This window comes from Cricetulus griseus, chromosome 10, assembly GCF_003668045.3.
Source record: "Cricetulus griseus strain 17A/GY chromosome 10, alternate assembly CriGri-PICRH-1.0, whole genome shotgun sequence".
Taxonomy (NCBI): Eukaryota; Metazoa; Chordata; class Mammalia; order Rodentia; family Cricetidae; genus Cricetulus; species Cricetulus griseus.
This window is the reverse complement of record NC_048603.1, coordinates 5,877,038-5,901,944: the sequence shown is the minus strand read 5'-3', so window position 1 is coordinate 5,901,944 and position 24,907 is coordinate 5,877,038. Positions and strand designations below refer to the sequence as shown.

The window sequence follows — 24,907 nt, the reverse complement described above, 5'->3', positions numbered from 1 at the left end:
TAAAAGAAGCAATAACAGAAATCGGGATTTACTGGCGTTTTCAATATTCAATCCCTTTTATTGGTGAAATAAGAAGGAATTCATATTTCCAACACATCTTATCCTTTGTTTCTGAGTTACTGGGTTGAGATTTCTAGACTGACCTTCCACTAAAATACTATGCAAAAATAAAGTAGAGTCTGTGAAGTCACCAAGCACAATTCTTTAACGTTGGAAACATTTTATTCACACAGGCATAATGAGAGACCAGAGGACATTCCCAAGAATTGTTAGGCGGAGTCACTATTCTGCATTCAGTACCCATGCAGAATCCTTCTATAAAACAATGTAGTCTGTGCCCTATACATTACTGAAAAATAACATTTCTGTAGACATTGATATGATTGTAGCCCACCACATATGTACTGTTAAGCGTCTGCAAAAGGATTCTTGGTGCCTGTGCAGTATGCTGCAAATTGTTCCATTAAGACAAACTAAGGGTAAAACAGTCTCTTTTAGCACCAATCCATACACACATCCCCCATTTTGTTTTTAGAATCTTTATAAATAGCTTAGTTTTTCTTATTAATCCTAAAACATGTTCTGTGCCCTAAAAATTCTATTACAAGTATTAATCATGAATGTTAGCCTACTTGTTATTAAAATACATGAACATAAAAGTTAAGTAGTATCATAACTTTCGTATCCTTAGTCATTTGGCTTTTAGATAAGTCTGAGAGATTTAATAGCTTCACTTGCAGTTCAGTCTCGAATGCCCATGTTAGCATTAGATGAAGGTGGAAAATCTTCATTATAAAGTCCATTTTCCTCCATGGGGGAAGCTAATTTGAAAATATCACGAGTTACCTAAAAGCTCTGCATCATTTTCTTATTCTTTTCAGAGAGCAACAGCTAAGTAGACTGCTCCTAAAAAAAAAAATCCCATCTACATGTAAATGCTTCAGACAGTGGCACTCACAGGTAACCTTCACCAACACACTTCTGTGTGTGGAAGACCTAGCCATTGCTCTTCAATCAAAGGAGACTAAGCTGACATGGCTACTGAGAAATTTATTTTTGATAATTTCCCAAACATCCAAGATTGATGAATCAATTCATGCGAAAAATATTTTGTGTTGTAGACAGATTATTGTAAGGTTGAAAGAAAATTGTACTTTGGGCAAATTAGTATTTTTTAAATAGACATTTCAATGCAACTTGTGCAATTAATTCCATACTTCATATTTGTTTGTTAGGGTTTTATATATAACAATACATATATTGTTAAAACTTTATTTCTTTACATTTTAGAGAATTTTACTATTTTCAGTTACCTTGTGTTGCTTGTAAAATGAGCATTCAGGAATCACATTAACTCATAGATAAACTTTGTAGACAAACATCAGTATAATTAGAAACTACACACTTGATTTGAAGTCACTTCTTTCCGTACCCTGGCAATGCCCCATGGATAACCCCAGTTTCATTCTTCAGTGTCATAAGATCACATAGCCCGTTTAATCCCTTGCCTGGCAGTCCAGTTTGCATGGTGAAGACATTTCATTCAAACTCCCAATATGCTGATGCTAAAATCATATTTGCAAAACCCTCAAATAGATTCGGAGCATTGTGAGGATTTCCTCCAATTCTTCAGTTGCCGTTTTCTTGAATAAATCTGGGTTTCTAGCACAATCCTGTCATCTCTCATTTTTGTCACATGGTTTTGTCATTTTCTATAGATAGAAACTTCCAGAAAGGATGTGGCGATGTTTCTAGTCATGACAGTATAAACTCTCTCGCACAACACCGGCTCTTTATCCTTTCCTCCTAACAAAAGGGCGCCAGTGTCTTCTCTGTAAACCAAAGGCCAAGCACCATTGAAGGGAATTTAATAATTCATTCATTGGGCTTTATGATTGCATTTGGGGAAAAATGCATAGATGAAAGGAATAAAGAAGAATCCATAAGGATGACCCCAGCTAAGACTCCTAGCAATAGTGCAGAGGGTGTCTGAACAGGTCTTCCCCTGTACTCAGATTAGTGACTAACCTAATTGTCATCCTAGAACCTACAGCCAGAGTAATAGATAGAAGCAGAAGCAGTGACCCACAGCAAAGCTCTGCAATGTGCTTTAGTTGAAGAGAGATCATTTGGTGGGGAGGAGGCTGGAAGTGAGGCCATGACTTATCCAGAGTGCATGTACTGGCTTTTTCAAACCCATTCCCTATGGTGGGATACCTTGCCCAGGCTAATTCAGTGGGGCGGGGCTTGGTCCTGTCTTAATTTGGTATACCAGACTTTGGTGACTCCCCAAGAGAGGCTTTTCCCCCTCTGAGGAGTGGATGGGGTATCAGAAGCGGGGAAGGGGGAGGCGGGAGAAGGGATTAGAAATTAAGAACAGAAATATTAGAGTTTCAGGCTCTGGCTAGTATTCTTGAGAGTGTTTTATACGGGTGGAGAGGAAGTGATGGGGTAAGGAATTCATATTGCTGCACAGCAGACCTCCTTAAGAATCATGAGTATACACAGGTCTTCAATCAATATATGATGGCTTAATAAGGCCAGAAAGTGTGCATAAGTGAGCATAAGTGAGCATACCATTTTACACGATCACATGATAAATCACCTAATTTTCCCATTACTCTGAAAGATACCTAGAACAAGCAACTTAGAGATGGAAGATGTATTTTGACTAATATTTTGGGATAGTGAAGTCCACAGGAGTAAGTTCTGGTGGGCTGGGCATTAGATGTCTTGATCACACCCCAGCAGATGAGGAAAAAGAGAGCTTTGCTTGGAACTGGTGCAACTCACTGCCTGCAACCGACCACTAGATCCTACTGGTTCCACAGCGCCCCCAAATGGTGATACTAGTTGGGGAAGAAATACTGGAAAGCAGCCAGAAATGTACAAGTGTAAAAACAAAGAACAACAGGTGTATACAGTATTCTCTCTCTGAAATTTAAATCTATCATTGGATGACATATGCTCAAATATGTCAAATAGTTAAATCAGTCATAAGGTAAAAAAAAACTAAACAGACATTTACTGATGTGTATGGATCTAGTTATTTTTCAGAACTGCACTGTAGTTCATGGAGATCCAATGGTCTATATCAGATCTAATTCTGTTTCTCTATAAGCAGAACCTGACTGCATAGCCCAGATTGTCCTTCAAGTTGTGATTGTCCCTTTTGTATTGTCCAGAGTGATCAAGCCAGGATGTACTACTAGGCAAAATTTGAGCTCTGATTTTTGGAAGTGAAAATAACCATATATTTTTCATATATAGAAAGCTATATACTTTTATTAATATACAGGAAAACATTTTTAAATTTTATTAATGTTTATTTATATGATTATCTTTACATAAGCAATACAAGGTATAATTTATAATGACATTTTGTATCTAAAATAAAGTGATTAAAATTTGCATTTATACGGATCTGACTTTTCTCTAAAATTTTAAAAATATTCTTTCCAGATTGGCCTGACATTTGTTGACTTGAGTTTCATCTGTGTATAACTTTTTTCTTCATTGCTGAGGAAGCCTTAGCTAAACCAACAATGATGTTTGCTGCACTGAAAAGTGAATTTTCCTTGGAACAAAGAAACACATATTCACATATAAAAAAATTATGATAGATTAGCCATATTGATCAATATCAGCTTAGAGAATTCCTATTTGATGAAAGGTAGCTTTACATATAAACACCAAGTGTAGAAGCCACTTACAGCTATCTGCGATATTTTAAAGCATCAATATGTATTTCTTCTATACATCAGTATTAATTCCATTAATTTTACTGATTTTGCATGTGTAAGCACAAACATGAACACATTTTAAATTCACATATTTTTCATAAGAAAGGGTCAATTTTTGAAAAGATTGGAAGGCACTGAAGAATTAGGATTTGAATTAGAGCTCAAGAGACTGCTGAGCATGGAAAAGCACTTGCTGTTCTTGGAGCTGGCTCTGCTTCAGGTCCCTTTACCCACAGGACGCTCACAGCAATCAACCTCCAGTTCCTGGGGACTTGGTGCCCTTTTCTAACTTCTCTGGGGACAGGGGATTAAAACACATATGCTCCATAGACTCACCTGGAGTCTAATTTTACATGCACATACAAATACAAAAATTATAATTAAAATTACTAAAATCCATTTCAATTGGAGTTGGGGAGTTGATTTAGTTGGGATAATGTTTGCTGTGCAAGCATGGGTACCTGAGTTCAATCCCAAGCACCCACATCACAACCTAAATGTATCATTGTGCATCACATCTGGTAAGTTTAGTGCTGGAGAAAAAGAGACACAGACAACTCCAGATAGAAACTTGGCTGGTTTGTAAGTCTAGCCATATATGTGGCAAACTCTAGATTTGTTGTTGGATACTTTCTAAAAAAGAAGTTTGAGGGTCATTGAGGGAGACATATAATGTTAAACTCTGGCCTACACACACACACACACACACACACACACACACACACACACACACACACACACACACAGAGAGAGAGAGAGAGAGAGAGAGAGAGAGAGAGAGAGAGAGAGAGAGAGAGAGAGGAGGGGCAGTGACAGGGTGAGGGATTGGAACCTTGGTGGAATCCAGTGTACAGTTCTTCCTTTTTGAAAGACAAAACTGGGCAGAAGGCGTTTTTCAAACTCTTTAACCTCCAAAATCCTCCCATTTCATTAGAAACCTATTAATTCCACACGATAAGTTGCAAACACGCCAAAGAGAGTTTCATGAGTGCCTTCTGGTCTTTCCTATCGGTGCCCTTCCTGGAACTGTCTAGACTGTAAACTTCATAGCTCCATCTTATAACATGATATGATGATGGCAATGAAGTCTGCCTACAAATGCAACCATGACACAATGCATCATGAGCATTTGATAGTGTGGGTCCTAGATAAAATGATCGTAAGTCCTCTTTAGAATTTTTCATTGTAAAAAGTGTGTGCCTTTCCCTATGGAGGGATACTCTCTCAGCCTAGATACATGGGGGAGGGCCTAGGTCCTGCCCCAAATGATGTGTCAGACTTTTGATGATCCCTCATGGGAGGTCCCACCATATTGGGGAATGGCTGGGGATGAGATGGGGGAGTCATGGGGAGCATGGGAGGTTGGGAGTGAGCAGGAACTGGGATTGGTATGTAAAATAAGATTGTTTTTAACTTAAATTTTAAAAAAGGGTGTGTGTCTTGTCTAAGCCTTAAGTGTTTGTTTCCATGCATTCAGTTAATATTGTTTTCTTTTTGTATGGTCAAAACATATGCTGCTTCAGAAAAATATCAACAGTATAAAATCAAGAGAAATCAGACTTTTAATTTATTTCTACTTCATGAGACAATAAAACTACTTATTAATTGCACAACTAAACCTAACCATCTTAAGACGTAAAATAACATGGTTCTAAGAATCAGGTATCACTATAGATTCCACCCCTAAGGTTTTGTTTTCCTGAAAATATATGAACACAAAGAACCAAGAGAGAGAGCAAATGATAACTAAGAAAACTGAAAAATTGGAGGCTTTTAAAGAGTCAATAGAAAAGGAGAAAATCTCCAAGTGGTGAACAAATACAACAGAAGAAAAACCTAAGGAGACCTCAAGATAATTAGAAAAGCTGAGGGTAGAAAACCCACCTATGAAAACCAGAAAAGATATAGTCAGAAAATAATGAGAAAGGGTTGAGTAAAGGATTTCAGTGTCTCAAGGGTGACAAGATCAAATGCTGCAGATAAATCAAAATCAGATAGGTATTAAATTAGGAACTGAAAGGTTGTGGGGGCCATTTTGCAAGATGCGTTTACAGAGACATAATGGGAATGAACTAAGCTGTATCTGTTTGAAGGCTTGATGGCATAGAGAAAGTTAAGAAAATCTCAAGCATGATCTGGCGTAGCTGAGAAAGAAATGGGTTTGATGTATAACTTGAAGCAATGTCTGGAGATGGTAAGCAGTCTTGTCTGGAAATCTATGAGCAAATTTACTAGCATGTATCGTAATGTTAAGCTCCATTTTAACAAAAAAAAAACCATAAATGTGTGAAATAGTCAATTGAATTCAAATATACTACATACATTACTTCATTCTTAATTTGAATTTATATTTTCTTTTGTATAAAATCTGAATGCTCTTTTTTTTCCCCTTAGACTCTGATCTTGACAGTCACAATCATTCTTTGAACTCAAGGAAGTATTTAGATTTTTGGCAACTTACCAATTTTCATTCCTGTTTTAAACTCCTTGTCATAATTCAGTCATGTTCTCAGGAAAATCTGGCTTGAAGCAGGACTCAGCCAACATGGTAAACTGGACTCCTTTTAGCTTCTGAGCTCAATGTGATAACAAGTTTTTCTAAGTTTCTTTCATCAATTACAGCCCTTCTGCTGTCTCATCTAAAAACATCACTGTTATAGAATGCTTCATTGTGAGCTGTGATGCTGAGCCGAATGGCCCTCATCATCACTTTCTTTCCAGCCTAACCTTCTTGGTAGTGTGATGTTCTACATCATTTCAACACATACACTTTTAAAGAGTGCATCTCTGTCACTGATTTTTCCTTGCTAAAATGTTTGCCTTTTCTCCTTTTCTGTTCTCATTTACTCTCTGATGAATCATTCATTCACTTTAGGATTAAAAAAAAAAAAAGCTGTAACTCTAACAATTAAGAAAAAAAGCAGGTTATATTTTTTACAAAAGTACTGTATTTCAAAAGAAAACAATGTTTTCAAAGAATGTAGGCTTCTATTTTTTTTTTTTACCTGAGCATGCCAATTCATACTGTGTGTGTTCATATGAGCATTGTTCATGTAGATTTAGAGGGCCTTGATCTCTTGGTAACCTACACCCACTCTGGCCCTTACAGACTCTCTGCCTCCTCTTCAGCAGGGTTCCCTGAGCTCTGAGGAAATGATTTTATGAAGACCTTCTATTTAGGCCTGAGTGTCCCAAGGTTTCTCAGTTTCTGTCTTATGTATCACTATGGGTGTCTCTATATTTGTTCCCATCTGCTGCAAGACAAAGATTTTCTGATTATGGCTGAATGAGGCACCAATCTTAAGTATAGCAGAATATCATTAGGATAAAATACCATTTTATCACTCCATTGTTCTTTCTTTTTGTTGACGAGTATTATTTGATTTTACCCTAGATTCCTGGACTATCTTGTCTCAGGTTCTCGGTCTCCCAAGTAGTGTTGGGTGTGGCTTCCATCTAAGGGAGTGTGTTTTAACTCAACAATGGCTGGTTACTCCACAAGCTTCATTCTGTTGCTCTAGTATAGCTTACAGGTAGGACCCCATTGTAGATAATGGATTTCTGGCTGGCTTGGGAATTAAATTTCTCTTTTGATATACCAAAGAGATGGGTGGGAATGAAGGCTCTATGAAGACACTAGCTCAATATCTCCATGTTCATTGAGTTGTATAGGTGTCGTCTTCAGAAATGGGGCCTTGCAAGTAGTTGTGGAGAGCAACCTACAGTCTTGGCAACAGCCTCGATGGGTTCAGGATTGCTGTGGGGCCCCCTTAGGATGTAACATTAAGAGATGTTACATTAAGAGATGTAACTTAATCCCTGTATCACAAAGCTTCATTTGATGACACAGATGGCCAGTTGGGACACTGTCACCTGTTATTTTGTGATTTCCTATAAATCACCTTCATATTTGCATATGGTTTAGGAAGTTTCTACTGTATTAGGCTTCCCAGCTACCACTCAAATGACTCCAAATTTTAGCTGGCTTTCCTCTTATTCCCTCCTATATCTGTTTTCTCCTCCCCCAACCATTTGATCCTCCTATTTCAGCATCCTCCTTCCATCCATAGCTATTTATTCTATTTCCCTTTACTAAGGAGATTTATCTATTTACACTAATCCCTTACTTCATACCGACTATGCAGAACTCTATACTAATAATGTACAGAACTGCTTTGTGATTCTGTGTATTAAAGCCTGATTATCATTGACTGAGTTCATATCTACATACAGGTGAATACATACCAGATTTATTGTTTTAGGTCTAGGATACCTAAGCCAGGATGTTCTTTTTTTCTAGTTCCATCCATTTGCCTACAAATTTCATCTCATTTTTTAATGACTGAGTAATACTCTAGTATATAAAAGTACCACACTTTCTTATTTTATTCTTCTGTTGAGAGAAATCTAGGTTCTTTCTATTTTCTGGCTATTATAGATAGGACAGTAATGAACATGGTTGATCAAGTACACTTGCGTTAGAATGGAGAATGCTTGTGATAGAGGCTTAAGTGTCATATTTCTGTTGATCTTAGTTCCTGTGTTTACTTTTTTCTGATAACAAAGTCTTCTCCTGTGCCAATGTGTTTAAGGCTATTCACCACTTTTCTATCATGTTTAGTGATCTGGTATTTTCTTTGTTTGTTTTGAGGTTGTTGTTGTTAAGGTCTCTGATCCACTTCGAGTTGAGGTTTTCACAGGATGGCAGCCACCCTGTGTGTCTGCCATAATTTGTTGAAAATGGTGTTTTCTCTCCATTGTGTATTGCTGTCCTCTTCTTCAAATATCAGGTGTCCACAGGCATGTGGATATATGCCTTGGACTTCAACAGGATTCCATTGGTCAACTTGTCTTTCTTTTGCCTATATACGCTGTATTTATTACTATAGTTTGTAGTACAATTTGAATCTGTAGATGATGACACCACTAACAGTTAGATTGTTTAGCTATACTCTGTTGGTTTATTGGTAAAAAATATGGAGTTAGGGAGTTGTGCTTCTTAAGCAAAACATGACAGATGGAACCCATGACCAAGAACTCAGGGGAAGTGTAGGGTGAATATAATCATGGTGATGAGAGGAAATGTATTCATGAAGATGGGATGAAGGATTCATTTATCTGGAGGTGGAAAGCATTGTCACATGGGGGAGTATTACACGAGATTAATTTAGGCTAAACTACAGTGTGGAGAGGGAGCAAGAGGAAATAACGTGGCTTGATTATATTTAGAAGAGAAATCGATAGGAGGGAAACTTCTGATTCTAACATGGTTAATTAGTAAGTGGAATTGTTTTACTATGACATATTTCTAAAATATTACAAATCACTAATCAAAAGTTTGAATGCAATTCAAGGAAGGGTCTTTACCAAGGAAAAAGGGGACAACGTGATCCAGAGAATCGAAGGATTGGATTTCCTTTTAGAGAACAAATGCTATGAGACTATTTCCATTTTCTGCATTATTTTAACAACATAAATTCTTTGCAAGGCTTCTGTATCAGAAATACTAAAATCACTAGAAAATCTATGGTATTGTTATTTGGCTTTTTTATGTGAACTAAATATGAACCACTGGGGAATAGTAAACTCTAAAATACATTTCTTTAAATCCTCTAATGATTTAACCAGGACTAGCCCATGTTTCATTGTATTCTTACAGAAAAGTATTGTGGAAAGGGATTAAAAAAATAAAGTGTCTATTCAAGGTCTGAAAGTAGAGAAGAAATTAACATGGGTATAAGTAGAAGAGCTACCTTTGTTCTTTATGAAAAGGGAGTATGTCTGATGGAAATATATTACAAATTACTAGAAGCCCAGAAAACTCAATTTTTCAAGCATGCACCTAAAGGTCTTCCTTCTTAGCATAACAATGGCGACACTCTTTCATGTACCTACTTTCTACCTTCTCTGTATTACATAGTATTCTCTAAAATAGGCTCCTACCTCTGTGAATGCACTTGCTCAGTCTTTTTTTCAAGACTATCTTCTCAAGCTCAGGTAACATTTCAGATGTCCAGATTCTTTCTTCCTCTCCCTTTCTTCATATCCTGTTATTTCCATCTAGCTACTTTCATTGATCTATCTTCCTTTAATTGTTGATGAAATAAGCTAAATATCAGTATTGCAGGCCCTTTTGAAATTTCTGACTTATACAGTTAAATGTCAAATAGCTCCATTAGTAAGTCATGAAGCAACTTTAAACTCGTGTATTCAATACAAATTTCAGTATCTGTAGGATCTCAATTCTAAAAGTGACTTTCAATAGTGTCCATATCATAGACTCACATCCTTGTATTCAGCAATCACTTCAACCAACAGAACACGGAACACGTTTCTATTTCAATACTACCTTCTTTATCATTCCTAATCAGTCTCAGAATCATTTTCATTCTAATTCTACTTTTGTGGTAATTTCCTCTGCTCCTTTGTCTTTAGTGACTGATCTCTCTTGTTGGATACCTGGAGTCACTCCTTAAGTGACACCCCCATAGCTAATCAAGCCACACTTAAAGTCAATTTCTACACTTCATAAGAACAATCATTTGACATTTCACGCATGGGGATTCAAGTGTTTCAGAGAAATCCCCACAGCTTTCTATGACTTCAAAGGTCCTTTCTAGTCTAGTGTTTGACTAGACAATCACTTCCCCAATGAGTCTTTATCATTCATTCTTTCCGTCAAAAATATTCTCAACACAGTACATGAAAATTTGAAAACATAAGCAAAGACTCTACTTATATTATTACCCAAAAGCATCTTTGGAAAGTACAATGCTCATCAGCCATGTCTTGAGTCTCTAAAGAAAAAAAAAAATTCCACTTCAAACAAATGTGTCTTCAGATATAAAAGGATAAGTAAATGATCTGTTAATGTAAATGAAGGCAAGTTACTGCCAGGACTGCCGACTTCATTTTAAAGGAATGGCTAAGTTTGGACTAGCATGAAGAAGAGCAACATTATATGTGGCAGGAGGAACAGATTTGATTTCCTTTTGGTAATAACATACCGATCATCTTTACTGATCCAGAGATATAAATAGTGATGAAAACCTGACTGCCAAAATTCTCTTTCCAGCACAGCACCTCAACCTCAAAGAGGCATCTTTGTAATTTTTCAAAACAAGCCAAGTGATCCTTGACACGGCCAGATCTTGCAGCTCCACACAGAGCTTGGTGCTCCCCACTTTGCCTCAGACAATGACATCAATACTAGCTTAATTCAAGCTACCCACTCACCATATCGTAGGCGGTTCAGAACCTTCTATTTCTAGGTAATCATATTTTTCTTCCATTTGGAAATCAGTAAATATAAGTGAAATCGTGTCCCCCGGCTCCGCGACAATGGTCCACGTGCAGTCTGCGTTGTTATGGTACTCATTAGGAAAACCCGGGCTCGATATGATGCCACTGGATCCTCTCATTGTCCCTCCGCAAGCATCTTCAGCTGTTAAAAGGAATATGAATACATTAAAATCTAATTATTATGAAAAATACCACTGAATCAATTCAGTATTTGTATATTAAAATAACAATCCAGGGAGGGAGATCTCTATGAGTTCGAGACCAGCCTGGTCTACAAGAGCTAGCCTCCAAAGCCACAGAGAAACCCTGTCTCGAAAAACCAAAAATTAAATAAAATAAAAATCCAAACTTGATATCCATAGTGTCTGTGAGAAATATTCCTGCTTCGTACATAAACAGAAGCCACATCTTGAAAATATATAACCAATGTTTGAAATAGACACGGGCATAAGTGGAAAACAAAAGCACCTACACTACAGAATTATGTATCAGTCTAATGAACTCCAGTTTCTTTTCATGGTTAAATGATGAAGTGTGCAAAACAAAGAAATGTGTTTCCTAAAGTCACCAATAAGAAACTGTTAATCCTTCCACATGGTTTGGTTATTGAAGAATTCTTTAGTTTTTAATGTGTTTATACATAAAGTAAGGGCATGATTCAAAAGGCAGCATGATATAGTTTGGCAGTGGAATGTTTTCAAATGTATTGAAAAATATTGGCAGGGGCACAATTGAAATTTAAGTATATATTGCACACACAGGATAGTTTAATTAAATGGCAATAATAATTAACTAATAAATACTCAGGGAATATATCCTCTAAAAGTCGGTAATACAATGCACATATTTTTCTAGTAAGTACATGAACTATATATCAATATTTATCTATACAGAAATGTACATTACAATTAACTTTGTAGTAGAATTTAAAATTTGAGCTATACTCAGATTTGTAAATAAGACTTCACATAGATTCCACAATTATGTTGATGGTAAATATTGAAAGAGAGGGCTCATATGAGCATATTGTTAATCTGAAATTATGAGAGAAAAGATGGCTTCATCCTAAAGGAATTAAAGTTAGAAAATTTGCCCATCTGAATTGGCTTGTTTGGGCCAATCATTTGTAATAGGTTACAAATTTACTTGGGCAGTAAATTGCATTATGATTTATGCTTTTCCTTTGACCAGCTGAGGGAAATCCTTTAGTGTAAGTTATTTGAGGAAATGTCCATTTTTATAATGACCAATTATGATTTGATGTGATGGAGAGTCTCTGAGCATTAATAAAGAGAGAAGAAAAGGATTATTTTAACTCCATCATGGACAGGAAGCAACACGATGTTGGTAGTGGGAACCAAATCATGATCACCTTGTATGAGTCAAATTGCACTCACATTTTCTGACTCATTCTTCATTCACTCAGTAGCATAATTTGTAATCTCACTGAAGACACATTTAACTGACTGCACACATTCATGTAAATCTGATGCGTGTTCTTTGTTGTCTTTTCCAAGACAGGGTTTCCCTGTACTGCTTTGGAGCCTATCCTGGAACTCGCTCTGTAGACCATGCTGGCCCAGAACTCACAGCGATCCACCTGCCTCTGCTTCCCGAGTGCTGGGATTAAAGGCGTGCGCCACCAACGCCCGGCACGTGATACGTGTTCTTATGTCTTTAATGCATGGTGTCTCTCATTCGTGTTATTTTTAGAGATTATTCTGTAAGTACACAATCCTCCTTTCCCATTATTCCCTCCAAAACTGCTCACATTTCCCTCATAGGGATGAACGAGCAGTCCTGTCTAGTCCTTATCGTCTTTCTTTCCAAAATGCATATGAAACAATTAAGAAGATACACGCTACAACAACTGAGAACAAAAGAGACCATGAATTTAAAAGAGAGCAAGGATGAATACATGGAAAGATTTGGGGAGGTAAGAGAAGGGAGAAGTCACAGTAGAATCCCCAAATTCATAAAAGAAAAATCTAAAAGGTATTCCATTGAACCATTTCTTCAGAAACTCTAGATAGGCAGGAAGTTATATGGTTAATTTTAACATCCTTTAAGTGAAATTTAAAGTATATTCATTTTGTCATCTGTTTTAACTATTCACTTAACATGAGAAGGAACCATACAAATCTAGGCAACTACAATACTGATCAAAGGTTACTAACAGCCTTGGAGCCTTGCATTAATCTATTTTCTAATAAAGTAAGGACAAAGAAAATAAGAAAACACACTCTATAAATAGTGGTAGCAAGAATAATTAGGATGATAGTTGTCATAATTTAAGAAAAGCAGTGTGAGAGAGAAAAACCATGCAACAGTATTCAAGGAGAGTTTTTGTTTGTTTGTTTTTTTAATTTGGGAAAGGGATCATAAAAAGGAGAAATAGAGTGGTGATACAGGCCTCCAGAGACAGATGCAGCAGGAGAGAGGAAATAAGGGCAGAAAGACACAGAGAGAGTGCAACACACAGAGAGAGGAAGAGACAGAAAGAGAGAGGGAAGGATGGAAGGTGGGCAGGACCCTTTTAAAAGGAAACATAGTGAATGTGCACAGGTGGTGCTCTTAGTGGCTGCAGCTGAGGGTGTATTCTGTCAGGACCCCAAGGACAGGCAGTACAGATACATGAGTACTAACAATAGTAGTAATAAAATAATAATAATAATAATAATAATAATAATAATAATAACTATATTTTCTGATTTACAGCTTGTTAAAGATAAACTACCTCTGTGCATTCCAGTATATTAAAATATATGAACCTTGATAGTTTCAAAGATTAGGTTGACATATATACTCAAGTGGGAAGAAATGTCATCAAAGCAAATTGAATTAGATTATTTTCATTAGAAGATTATTACAAAATTTGTAACAGCTCTACTTTGCTTTACTGGTCACAATTTTCAAAGTGGATTAAAATTTTGTGTATCAAGTATCTCCATACACATGTACATGAGCCACAAGCGGGCAAACCACATGCTAGGAACCTTTCAAAGTCTGTGCTCTGGAACATAGAGAAAACAGCAACCCAGCCATTGGTATTACCAATGGCAAGGTGGACACTGAAGAAAAAGGTAAATGGACAAAAAGAAAAAATTGAAAAAAGGAAGATTTTTTTTAGAGTTGAGACCATTCCAGATATTTTAAGAAAGAATATAAGTCCTTTCCTAATTTTGTAATGTATTCTACTCTTTTGATTAACAATTAAAATTTTTGTTTTTACTTGATTTTAATACTATAATATGAATCTGTTATTAAAGCACTTTCACTTCAATACTATTTAACTGAGTTTATGCTTATAGTTTCTATATTCTTACCAGGATGAAAGGCACTAACATTTAGTTGCAGTTTAAAAGAAAAGTATAAAATGTATTTCAGTACATTTTCGCCTGTGTACTTTTACTTAAAATTCAGTTTTTATTTACTTTTAATCTCTGAAACACTCATTTTGATACTGAAAATTGGTGACACTCATTTTTTTCCTGAGACACACAAGTAACAGAAGATAATATAAATTCTAACTTCTCAGAAACATAGATGTAAAGAAAGAGAGAACATAGCTTTAGAAACCAGCAAGACCCATTTTCTGGAACCCATCTTTACTGACACCAGTCTCCTTCTGTGTTATACCCTGCTATGAGTTTCCTCTGGAATTGCTCGTGATGTGGGTGGGATACAGGAAACTGAACTCTTTGTTTCCTTAGACAAAAGGGCTGTGAATTTTAGGAGATGAGTACACACGGCCAGTTGCAGATGCTAAGCACACAATCCAGCATCAGACTTCGCCATGGGATATGTCTCAGCAACTCTCCCTCGCTAGATCACAAAATCCCATTAGCACACAAGTGAAACTGACGTCTGAGAGCTTTCCTGTTTCTAGCCATGATAGGCATCCCTTTTGTGTGTCTTTTAATTAGATTACTGAGACATTAGCAATTATATATGGAAAATGGATACTTTCCATGATTTTGTTACAATAACACAATTAGTAACCGAACTGTGTGAACCATTGTTTGAAGAGACAGGAAATTACAACTAAATAGCACACGCCTTCTAGATTGCTAGTTTTATATTTTACAAGTTGCATAATCTTTTCCCAACATTTAAGGAAAAAATATAATTTGAAATAACACTGAAGGGAAATGAAGGGTTCAATCCTTATTTTTCAGTGCTTCTTTGGATTACATTAATTTTGATAAGTAGATTATGGGGGCATTGAGTAAAGTTGTGCACATTGCCCAAAGAAATCATTCTTCTCCTCTTTTCAAGGGAGTATAGCCTCGAGATGCTATTAAGGCTATACATTGAAAATAGAACTATTACAAAGAGGGTTGATATTTAACATAGCAGCCTTCCAGATTGCAGATTCTGCAAACATGAAGATAGAATGTCATATTTTTTTTCTGTTTTAGAAAGCCATCATTTAAATAAGAGTGGAACACAGTAGGGAGTCCACATTCACTTGCTGAGCAAAGTATGTAAGGAATGAAATCTAGGACTACCTAAATTGACCATCAGCGTGTAATCTGGTTTTGGAGATGCAATAGAGCAAAGGCAGAATCTCAAGGAATTCATAGCTATTCAAAAACTATGAATCTAAGAGTGCTTTGCTCTTAGAGTTCCCATCTCTAGAGTTGTGGTGTGAAATTAATGAAGACAAAAGGTGGTGGTTATTCTGCAGCCACTTTGTAATGTCCCCCCCACCACCACAGGTCCTGAAGGAGCTTTTAATTAGGTTGCTTCTAAGGCAGCTGTGTATCCTGCTGTAGCATGAGCATGGCAGGCAGAAACTGAGCTTCTCTAATAGCTTACAAACACCTCTGGCTGGCGATCAGAATGAAGAAATGAACAGACAAAATGTAACTGAAAGTGGCCCTCAACTGAGGCACCAGCAGTGCAGTCTTCCTGTGTTACCTGCACATGGGTTTGGGTTGGTGTTGAGTATGGAGACGATGGGATGATGGGAGAAAGATGGTTGGGAATGCAGCTTTGAGTGAGTCATCTATGCTAAGAGTGGGGTTATCTGCTGACATGGCTGACAAAAAGTCATGCACACCCCCAACCATTGCTTCAAAACACTGACGTGGAAGGAAGTCCTTTCTTCGGTTGGTCAGTATCCACTATCTGAAGAGGCAAATCTTTTTATATATTTATAATTTAAATTTCATTTTACGTTCCAACCACATTTCTCTTTTCCACCTCTCTACCCACCCCACCTCTTCTCGAAGACAACCTACCCCACGCCCCGCCCTGCATACACTGTCCATTCCTTCAAGGTAAGGGATACCATAAGGAATCAACAAGGTCTGGCCCATTACGTTGTGGCAGGGCCAAGACCCTCTCTCCTGCATTAAGTCTGAGCCTGGCATCCCACCATAGGGAATTGGCTCCCATAAGCTATCTCATGCACCAGTATTAGATCCTAGTCCCCAAAACCAGGTGCCCCTCAGATAGTCTGAACTTCACAACTGTCTTCCACATGCAGAGGACCTATTTCAGTCCCATGGACTTTCCAAAACTGTTGGTCTAGAGTTCATGAATTTTCAAGAGTTTGGTTCAGCTGCCTCTGTAGGTTTCTCCATCATGATCTTGGCCTCCTTTGCTCATATGTTCCCTCCTCCCTCTCTTTGAATGGATTCCTGGAGCTCGTCCTAGTGCTTGGTTGTGGATAAGGGGTGCATCTTTGAACTATCATTACACTATGAAGGATAAGGCCTAAAGAACCGCAATAGTGCCTTTCTAACAACAGTTGCCTGGGAGCCATTCAGCTCTTCGAGCTGATGAAGATAGAGAGAGGATGAAGAATCAGACAATGGGTTCCAGGCTTTTCCTTTATATCTAATACAAAAAAAATCATGTAACAAAGGGATTAAAAGAAGAAAATTAAAATGTAATGTGGAGAGAAAAAAAAATACAGCCCTGTCTTGAAAGAAAGCCTAAGGGGGTCATCCTGGAAAGTTCTCAGAAAGAAAGAAAGACAGATAAGGATAAAGCCCCTATTTCAAAGAATAAGTACCAAGAACAGAATTTTGGTAGAAATACAGAAGGCAAAGATAGCTTCAATGAGCTCTCAGGGATAAGAAGAATAGAATTAGCAGTAGAGTCATAATAATAAAAAAAGAACAGTCGTGCCATAGTAATAAAAGAAATATGATCCTGGAGAATTAAAAAAAGAGACCTGTAGACCACTGAAATAAAATTGAAGACACGAACATGAGTACACATAACCATAGGCATTTAATATTTGACGAAGATGCCGAGAACGTATGCTGAAGAAAAGATGGCATTTCCAATAAGTGGTGTCAAGAAAATGGGATAGCTACATGTAGAAACATGAAATGTGCCCCGCATACATATGCTCTTTCCAAAAGCATATCCCAAATGGGTCAAGGACCTCAATGTAAACCTTGAAACACTGAAATTGCTAGATGAAAACATACACTCCGCTATACATGACAAAGGTATAGAAAAGGACTTTCTGACTAGGAATCTATTTGCCCAAGAATTCAGGCCAGCAATTGCCAAGTGAGACACCATAAAACTAACAACTTTCTGCACAGTGAAAGGAGCAAGCAGTCTTGTGAAGTGGAAGCCAGGTATGTGTCCGATGAATGATATACCCAGCATATATAAAGACTAGAAAAGCTTAAATTTTAAAGTGGGCTTAGGATATGAACAGAGTTCCCAACAGAAGAAATAAAAATGATGAAGAGATGCCTCAAAAATGTTCAGCATCTCTAGCAATTAGAGAAATGAAAGTCAAAACCACTTTGAGACTTCATCTTATCTTAGTAAATAAGACAAAAACTCAACAAAATAACCAAATCAAATGCTAGAGGGCGTTTGGGGAAAAAGAAGAACCCTTATCCACCTTTGGGATTGTAAACTGGTCCAGCCACTCTCAGCACATCACTATGGAGAATCTAAAAAAAAAAAAGTTAAGAATAAATCTACTATTTGACTCATCTCTAGTTCTCCTAGTACACGACCAAAGGACTCAACATCCTACTACACAGACACTTACTCAGCCATAATCATCTCTTCTCAGTAGACAGAAAATGGGAACAATCTAAGTATCCTTAAACCAGAACATTAATGTTTAAAATGTGGTACATATACATTATGGGAACTACTCATCTTTAAAGAAAAAAACGAAATCATCAATTTTTTACAGATAGAAACATAAAACAGCATACTGTGTGAGCTATCACAGACCTATAAAGACAAATGTCACATATTCTCTTTCATCCGAGGTTCCTAGCTCCGAATCTTCAGATGCCAGTATGTGACATTGACTAAATGCAAAATCCAGAAAAGTAAAGAGTGATCATTTTGCTGCAGGGTGGATATAGTGGAGAATACCAGGGTAGCAAGGGACACTGGGATCTCCCTGGGAAAGTGAAATAGAAGAGATTCATTCCATGGGGGAGAATGGGAAAATGAGCGATCAGGTAAGAGTTGGGGGGGGGGTAAAGAGACAACTTCAAAGGGGTCATTTCAGGGTCAGGTAGAAACCTGGTGCAAGGGAAATGCCTGGAATCTACTGGACTGATGCCAGCTAAGACTCCTGGCAATAGGGAATCAGTAACCTGAACAGGGAATTCCCAGTTGAGGGATTGAGACACAAAGCCATCCACAAACCCTTCACCTGTAGTCTGCCCTGCCTATGGGATGGGCTTCTGTAAGGTAAAACAGAGATTGTGGGAATGGCCAACCAATGACTGGTCCAGCTTAAGACCCAAGCCACAAGGGTAAGCCCTTCCCTGATACTGTCTGTACTGCCAGTACCCAGAGGGAATCTGGCCCAGAAACCTAACATGAAACCAAACATGATTGGAAAAAAAATCATTGTAATGATTCCTAAGTCTCTCTGTTATACTCATAGATTTGGTGCATAGTTGAACTGACATCAGAAAGCCTTCATGCAACAACAGGTGGAAAGAGATGCAAAGACCCATAGTCAAATGGGGAGGGAGAAAGGATTGCAGGAGCCAGAGGGTCCAAGGACATCACACATATACATGAAACAAGCAAACAACAACACACACAAAAATTACAAACAAACAAAACCCCAGAGTCTACTAACCCAGGCTCATAAGGGCTCACAGAGTTTGAACTGACAATCAGGGAGCATGCCTGGGACTGACCTAGACCCTCTGCATATGTTACTGCTATGTAGCTTGGTCTTCTTGTGGGATTTCTACCAGTAGGATCAGGGGCTGTCTCTGAATCTTTTGCTGGCTTTTGGGGCCCTAGTCCTCACACTGGTTTGCCTTGGTCAGTCTTAATATAAAGGGAGATGTTTAGTCTTATTGCAATTTGATATGCCATGTTTTGTGTATATCCATAGGAGGCCTGCCCTTTTCTGAATAGAAAAAGAAGGAATGGTGGATGGGAGAGTGGGGAAGACAGGAGATGGGGGAAGGGATAGGGAGGAGAGGAGGAAAAGAAAATTGTGGTTGGGTTGTAAAATAAATAAACACATACAATAATCTTGGTGCCTTAATTTCCTGTTTAACATCAAAGTATTGTTCTTGGATTTCTAATGAAAGCAATGTCCTTATAATTTAAACTATCTAAGCAAACAGTGCTGTGGAAAAAGTAACACAATATAAATTGTATCTAGAGTGACACAAAGTAGAGATGGCATTAACTATAAGATCAAGGTGGATAAATCATGCTACAGTGGTTATTTTTACATGGGTAAGCAATCCATGTTTGTTGAGTTACTGTTATTAGGATGTCAAGGTTTATTTCTTACTGATTCATGGGCTGATAATTACATAGGCATTGAATGGACTAATTATATCCAAGGAAATTTTCATAAAGCAACATTCTAGAAGTAAGGAATATCAAACAATTGGGATTTAATTTTCATGAATGATTGAAAAATGTTCTCCTGCACATGCCAGGTCATTAAGGAGTCATTGATAGTTTTATGTATTTGTGTGAATTCCTATTTCACAGAGTAGAATTTTAGAATAATTGAAACCAAGTGAATCTTCCCATTCATTTTGTGGGAGAATCATCTTGTTCTAAGTACAAAATATAAACCCCATAAAAACAGAGAGCAGTCAATCCTTTCCAATGTTACCTTTCCTTTAAGAAACAGGCTCACACCTGAGAAGTGTTATTTTATATCTAACATATCTAACATAGCTAAGTGATGTTGACGTGAAAAGTTTTGGAGGTTATCACCTACTTGTCTATGAACATGAATTATTTCTTACATTTATTTCTTGTGCTGCATGTCATTTCCACTCAAGCTTGTTGATTCTGTGATTTGTATCTTTCCAGGAATAGGCACAAGTTATTTTAGGTTTTTTTTTTTTTCTTCTAACATTTCCTTCTAAAAGTGGTTAAGGCAGACACTCAACTGTGTTTAGTTCTCATTCTTTCCAGTTGGATACATGGGTCTTTAAATTCAGATATACTTTTAGAATATTTGTTAATAGAAGCTATAAACCGTAGTCTTTATTGAAACCAATGACTCTGTTACCAATTTAAAACATGGATACATACCCCCCCCTTTTATCTTAGGCTCTTGGCTAATTTTCTTCATCATGTCTCCTTATGTATCAGTCTTATAAAAGGAATATTACAGCAGTCTCTGACTCTTCTCTACTCCAATTATATTTTAGTCACCATGAAGAAGTCAAGGATGCTTCAAATTGAAATCAATTGTATCTCATACCATATCGTTCATCACATTCTAGTGGCTTTCCTTGGAATATAGTCACTGCTCTTACCATATAATGTGTATCTGATTGGGTGCACATATATATGCATGTTTGTTGCATACATAGGCCAGAGGACAACCTTGGGTATTATACTTCCTCAGGCACTATTCAACTTGTTTTCTAAGACAGAATTTCTTACTATATCCTGCAGCTGGGCCTCTTGCACTAATTTACCTGGGTAGTGAACCTCAGGGAATTAATTGCCTGTCTCCACTGCCTAAGATTTGGAATTATAACCATGAACTGCCATGCTTCTAAATTTGAGAGTGCTGGGGCTAGAATTTAAGTCTTTTTTTTTCTTTTGGTTTTTTTCAGACAAGGTTTCTCTGTGTAGATTTGGAGCCTATCCTGGCACTCGCTCTGGAGATCAGGCTGGTCTCCAACTCACAGAGATCCGCTTGTCTCTGCCTCCCGAGTGCTGGGATTAAAGGCGTGCGCCACCAACGCCGGCGAATTTAAGTCTTTATATCTAGGTGGCAAGCATTTTAATTATGAATTATGTCCTTAAATGACCTCAGTCACAGGTTCTCAGTAAACCCAAGCTACAAAGCTTCTGTTTCATTATGTTTCTTCCCACTTTTAAATGAGTGGTAACCTGGAGACAAGAAGGTCTTTGATCTGGAAGGATCTGGTTCTGGAAGGCACTGTGAGAAGAATTTGCAGGAAGTCATGTGGACATGTTTCTAAACAGGGCAAATAGAGAAAAAAAGATCAGCCAAGAGCCTTATAAAATATTCAAGCCAGCACTTGTTTGATGGAATTTCCATTCTTAGACCTCTCCCATTCCAAAAGAACAAAGATGCTACTTTTCCTTTTCCTGTGGCCTTTTCTCCTTATTATCCTTGTAATTCAATTATTTGTATCTGCCAAACTTATATGTGAACACCAGCAACTCTGGTACAAGGTGTGTTTCCGTTGGCATTCCCCCTAGAAGTCAGGAAACCACAACAGAGCCATAGGTGATGTCAGGAGAGGAAGAAGAAATAGTACCTGGGTACCATGAGTGTGAACAGGGAAAAAATGGAATAGGAGATGGGAGAGCAGGGTAGAGAAGAGAATATGGGGATGAACAACTAACATTTAAATACCTTCTCAAAGCCACCTATTACTTTAGAACTGTATATGTATATGCATATACATACGTGCTATGTATGTATAAAATATATACACACATGTCTATATAAAGTTTAAGTAGAATTACCTTGTAGCTGTTGAATAATACTACTCCATAAAAGCATACGCTATCAAAAAATGAATAAAATTGAAAAGGACACTAACCCTTTCTGGACTTCATTCTTCTATGGAGTCCCACAGACAATCAAACATTGGAGGCTATTACAATGGTTCTTAGTTATGCCACCCTGATGGTAAGGATCTATTTTGGAAAATTCTCCTCACTTGAGTCACAGCACATGATAACTTCAAGCTAGGAATGATCTGGAAGCTTCACCCCTACAATGTAGTTTGTATACTGCTAGAAGATGTTATGCATGCTACCAGGAGAGCAAAGTAACTAACAGTCATAGACAGCTGTAAACCGTACAAGCTATAACCACTGGCTTGTCACGGTTTGCCCACTGGTATAATAGTGTATGAATATTATAGAGCAATCAACTATTTTATTAGAATTATTGTTGTTATTTACTTAAGTTCAACAGTCCTCCTTTCAACTTTATTGCCTTAATCAGGCCTTCTAGCTTCTTCCTTAATATATTTTCAAGATTTAATATATGATGTCATGCCTACATGTCATGTCATTGCCAAATAATTGTATCATTTAATATAATCATCCTGTCTGTTTCTATCACAATAACCTATTACATTTTCTTCAGTCAATCTATCATTATCTAGTAGTGTATTTTATTCCAGTTTCATCATTTTCTCATATACCATTGAAATATGAACTCCATGGGGACCACATTATTGATGAATAAGTATTAACATAATCATGGATTTATTTTAAGAATCTAGAAAAGGCCAATATTTGATATTTATCTGAAGAACATATTGTTTGATTGTTTGGTCTTTTTTTTTAAATTTTGAGAGACATCATGAGTTCTGCTTAAATGTGGATGTCCTCAAACAATAAAAAAATCTAATCTCTCTTATACTCATTGAAAATTATGGATTTGTTTCTTGTTTTTCAAATCATCATTATTTGATAATGAAATTTTATTGACTTAAATCTTACAAACAATTATTTCTTAGTTCCGTTTTTTTTATCTTATAGTTATTATAAGAGTCTTGTTTTTCTTTGTGCTGAGAGGTTCCTGGGATGGGATGACAAAATTGACTTGTTACTCCCTCTGGCAAAATTGTCCCAGCAGGGGATGGAGATGGTTCTGTCAACCTCATACATTTCATTTTTTTTCTTGCCATCTCAACCAGTTAAATGACAGGTTCACTGCAGCTGCTTGTTTCTCATTGTCTGCTACAAAATAGAGTAGTAGGAAGATAATAGAAGTGAAAAAAAAAGTAACAAATCCTTGTCCATGAAAGGTCCCTTGAGAAACGCCAAGTTTTAAGCAACTGACAGCATCATTTGAAGAATTCTACAGTGTCTGCTTGCTTAAATGTTGGTATCTCCTCAGTCTGTTCCTGAAATATGTTTTTTTTTTAAGTGTCAATTTGTTTGCAGAACTATTCCATCCCGGTGAAATCCAGAAGTATTTGTATTTGAACGAAACACACTACAAGCTACGCAAACTACGTAATTTAGGTGACTAATGATTAACACTTGTGAGCTCATATATGCTATTCCAGTTATTAAGAGATCATCAAAATGGTTACAGATGCTAATTCCTCAAATTTGATCAGGATACAATGTCTATTGGAATACTGGAATATCCCTCTGTGCATTATACTTATGGAAAGTCATTAGACATTAAGTAGAAAAATAAATGAGATCATCAAATTCAGTATAGAAAGAGCCTTAAGAGAAAAGCAAAATCTTATTCTTTGACAAAGCAATAAATGCTTTCCTTATTTCACAAGACATGAAACTTAGGTAGAGAAAGGTGAAAACATTTTCTAAAAATGGAGTCAAATTAAAAGAAAGTCACTTAGAGAATAACTTGAATCATCTAACAAAACACACCGAGGTATTTTAAAAGTGAGAAAAGGACAAGAAAAAAAGTGTATATACAATAGCAAAGATTACATATGAAAAAGAAGATGAGCAATAATAAAGGGGACCATATATGACACGCAGACACCTGAAACCATGCCTAAAGGGTGTGGCTACCACTACAAGTTCACTGGCAAGCTAAGATGCTACTACATATGTCCTTTGAGCTTTTTCTAAAGCTTCTTCAGATTAGACCAACGCATACAACATAATAATGAGCAGTATTCTTCCAAAAAACTTTCTAGCCAAAGATTTTTATAGTCAAAACTCTTGGTCCCCAGACTAATAGCTAGGAAACCAGCATGGGACTGATCCAGACCCCCTGAATGTGGGGGTCAGTGAGGAGACCTTGGAAATCTATGGGGCCTCTTGTAGTGGATTAGTACTTATCAATACCATAAGAATGGACTTTAGGAGCCCATTCTACATGGAGGGATACTCCCTGAGCCTAGACACAAGGGGGTTGGCCTAGGCCCTATCTCAAAGTATATGACAGACGTTGAAGACCCCCCTATGGAAGGTCTCACCCTTCCTAGGGATCAGAAAGAGTATGGGAGGGGTAGGGCATTAGTTGGGGGGACAGGGGAGGAGTGGAGGGAGAGGGACCTGGGATTGACATGCAAAATAATTTTCTTTCTAATTAAAAAAGGGAAAAAAGCAAGCAAAAAGAAAGAATTAGTATACTCTTTTTCAAATTTGTTTATTGGTAACTTATAATAACAAAACCAATTGTTTATGAAAATACAATATTGCTGTTGAGTTTATATTACTGTAAATTTGGTTTTGTTAAAATGGGTACCAAAGACAAGTTAAATGTGCATTTGTTATTTAATAATTTACATAAGATATTCAAAAATAATTTGTTACTAACTTCTTAAGTGATTAATTGAGAAAACACTCATCTGAAATTAGAATACAAAGGCTGAGGCAAAAGTTCAGTCTGCAAGGAAGTTGCCTTGTAAGCATGAGGACCTGGGTTTGATTGA

The 24,907-nt window shown here is 37.1% G+C and overlaps 1 protein-coding gene across 3 annotated transcripts in view; it reads right to left on the bottom strand.

Annotated features, from left to right (window-relative positions):
• Positions 1 to 24,907, bottom strand: part of LOC100774887 (CUB and sushi domain-containing protein 3) — a 1,055,385-nt gene that overhangs the window by 759,045 nt on the left and 271,433 nt on the right. For all 3 annotated transcript variants that reach the window (XM_027431430.2, XM_027431431.2, XM_027431432.2), the window contains exon 5: positions 10,980 to 11,187. In XM_027431430.2, the coding sequence (XP_027287231.1) occupies positions 10,980 to 11,187 (208 nt within the window). The remainder of the gene's footprint in view (positions 1 to 10,979; positions 11,188 to 24,907) is intronic.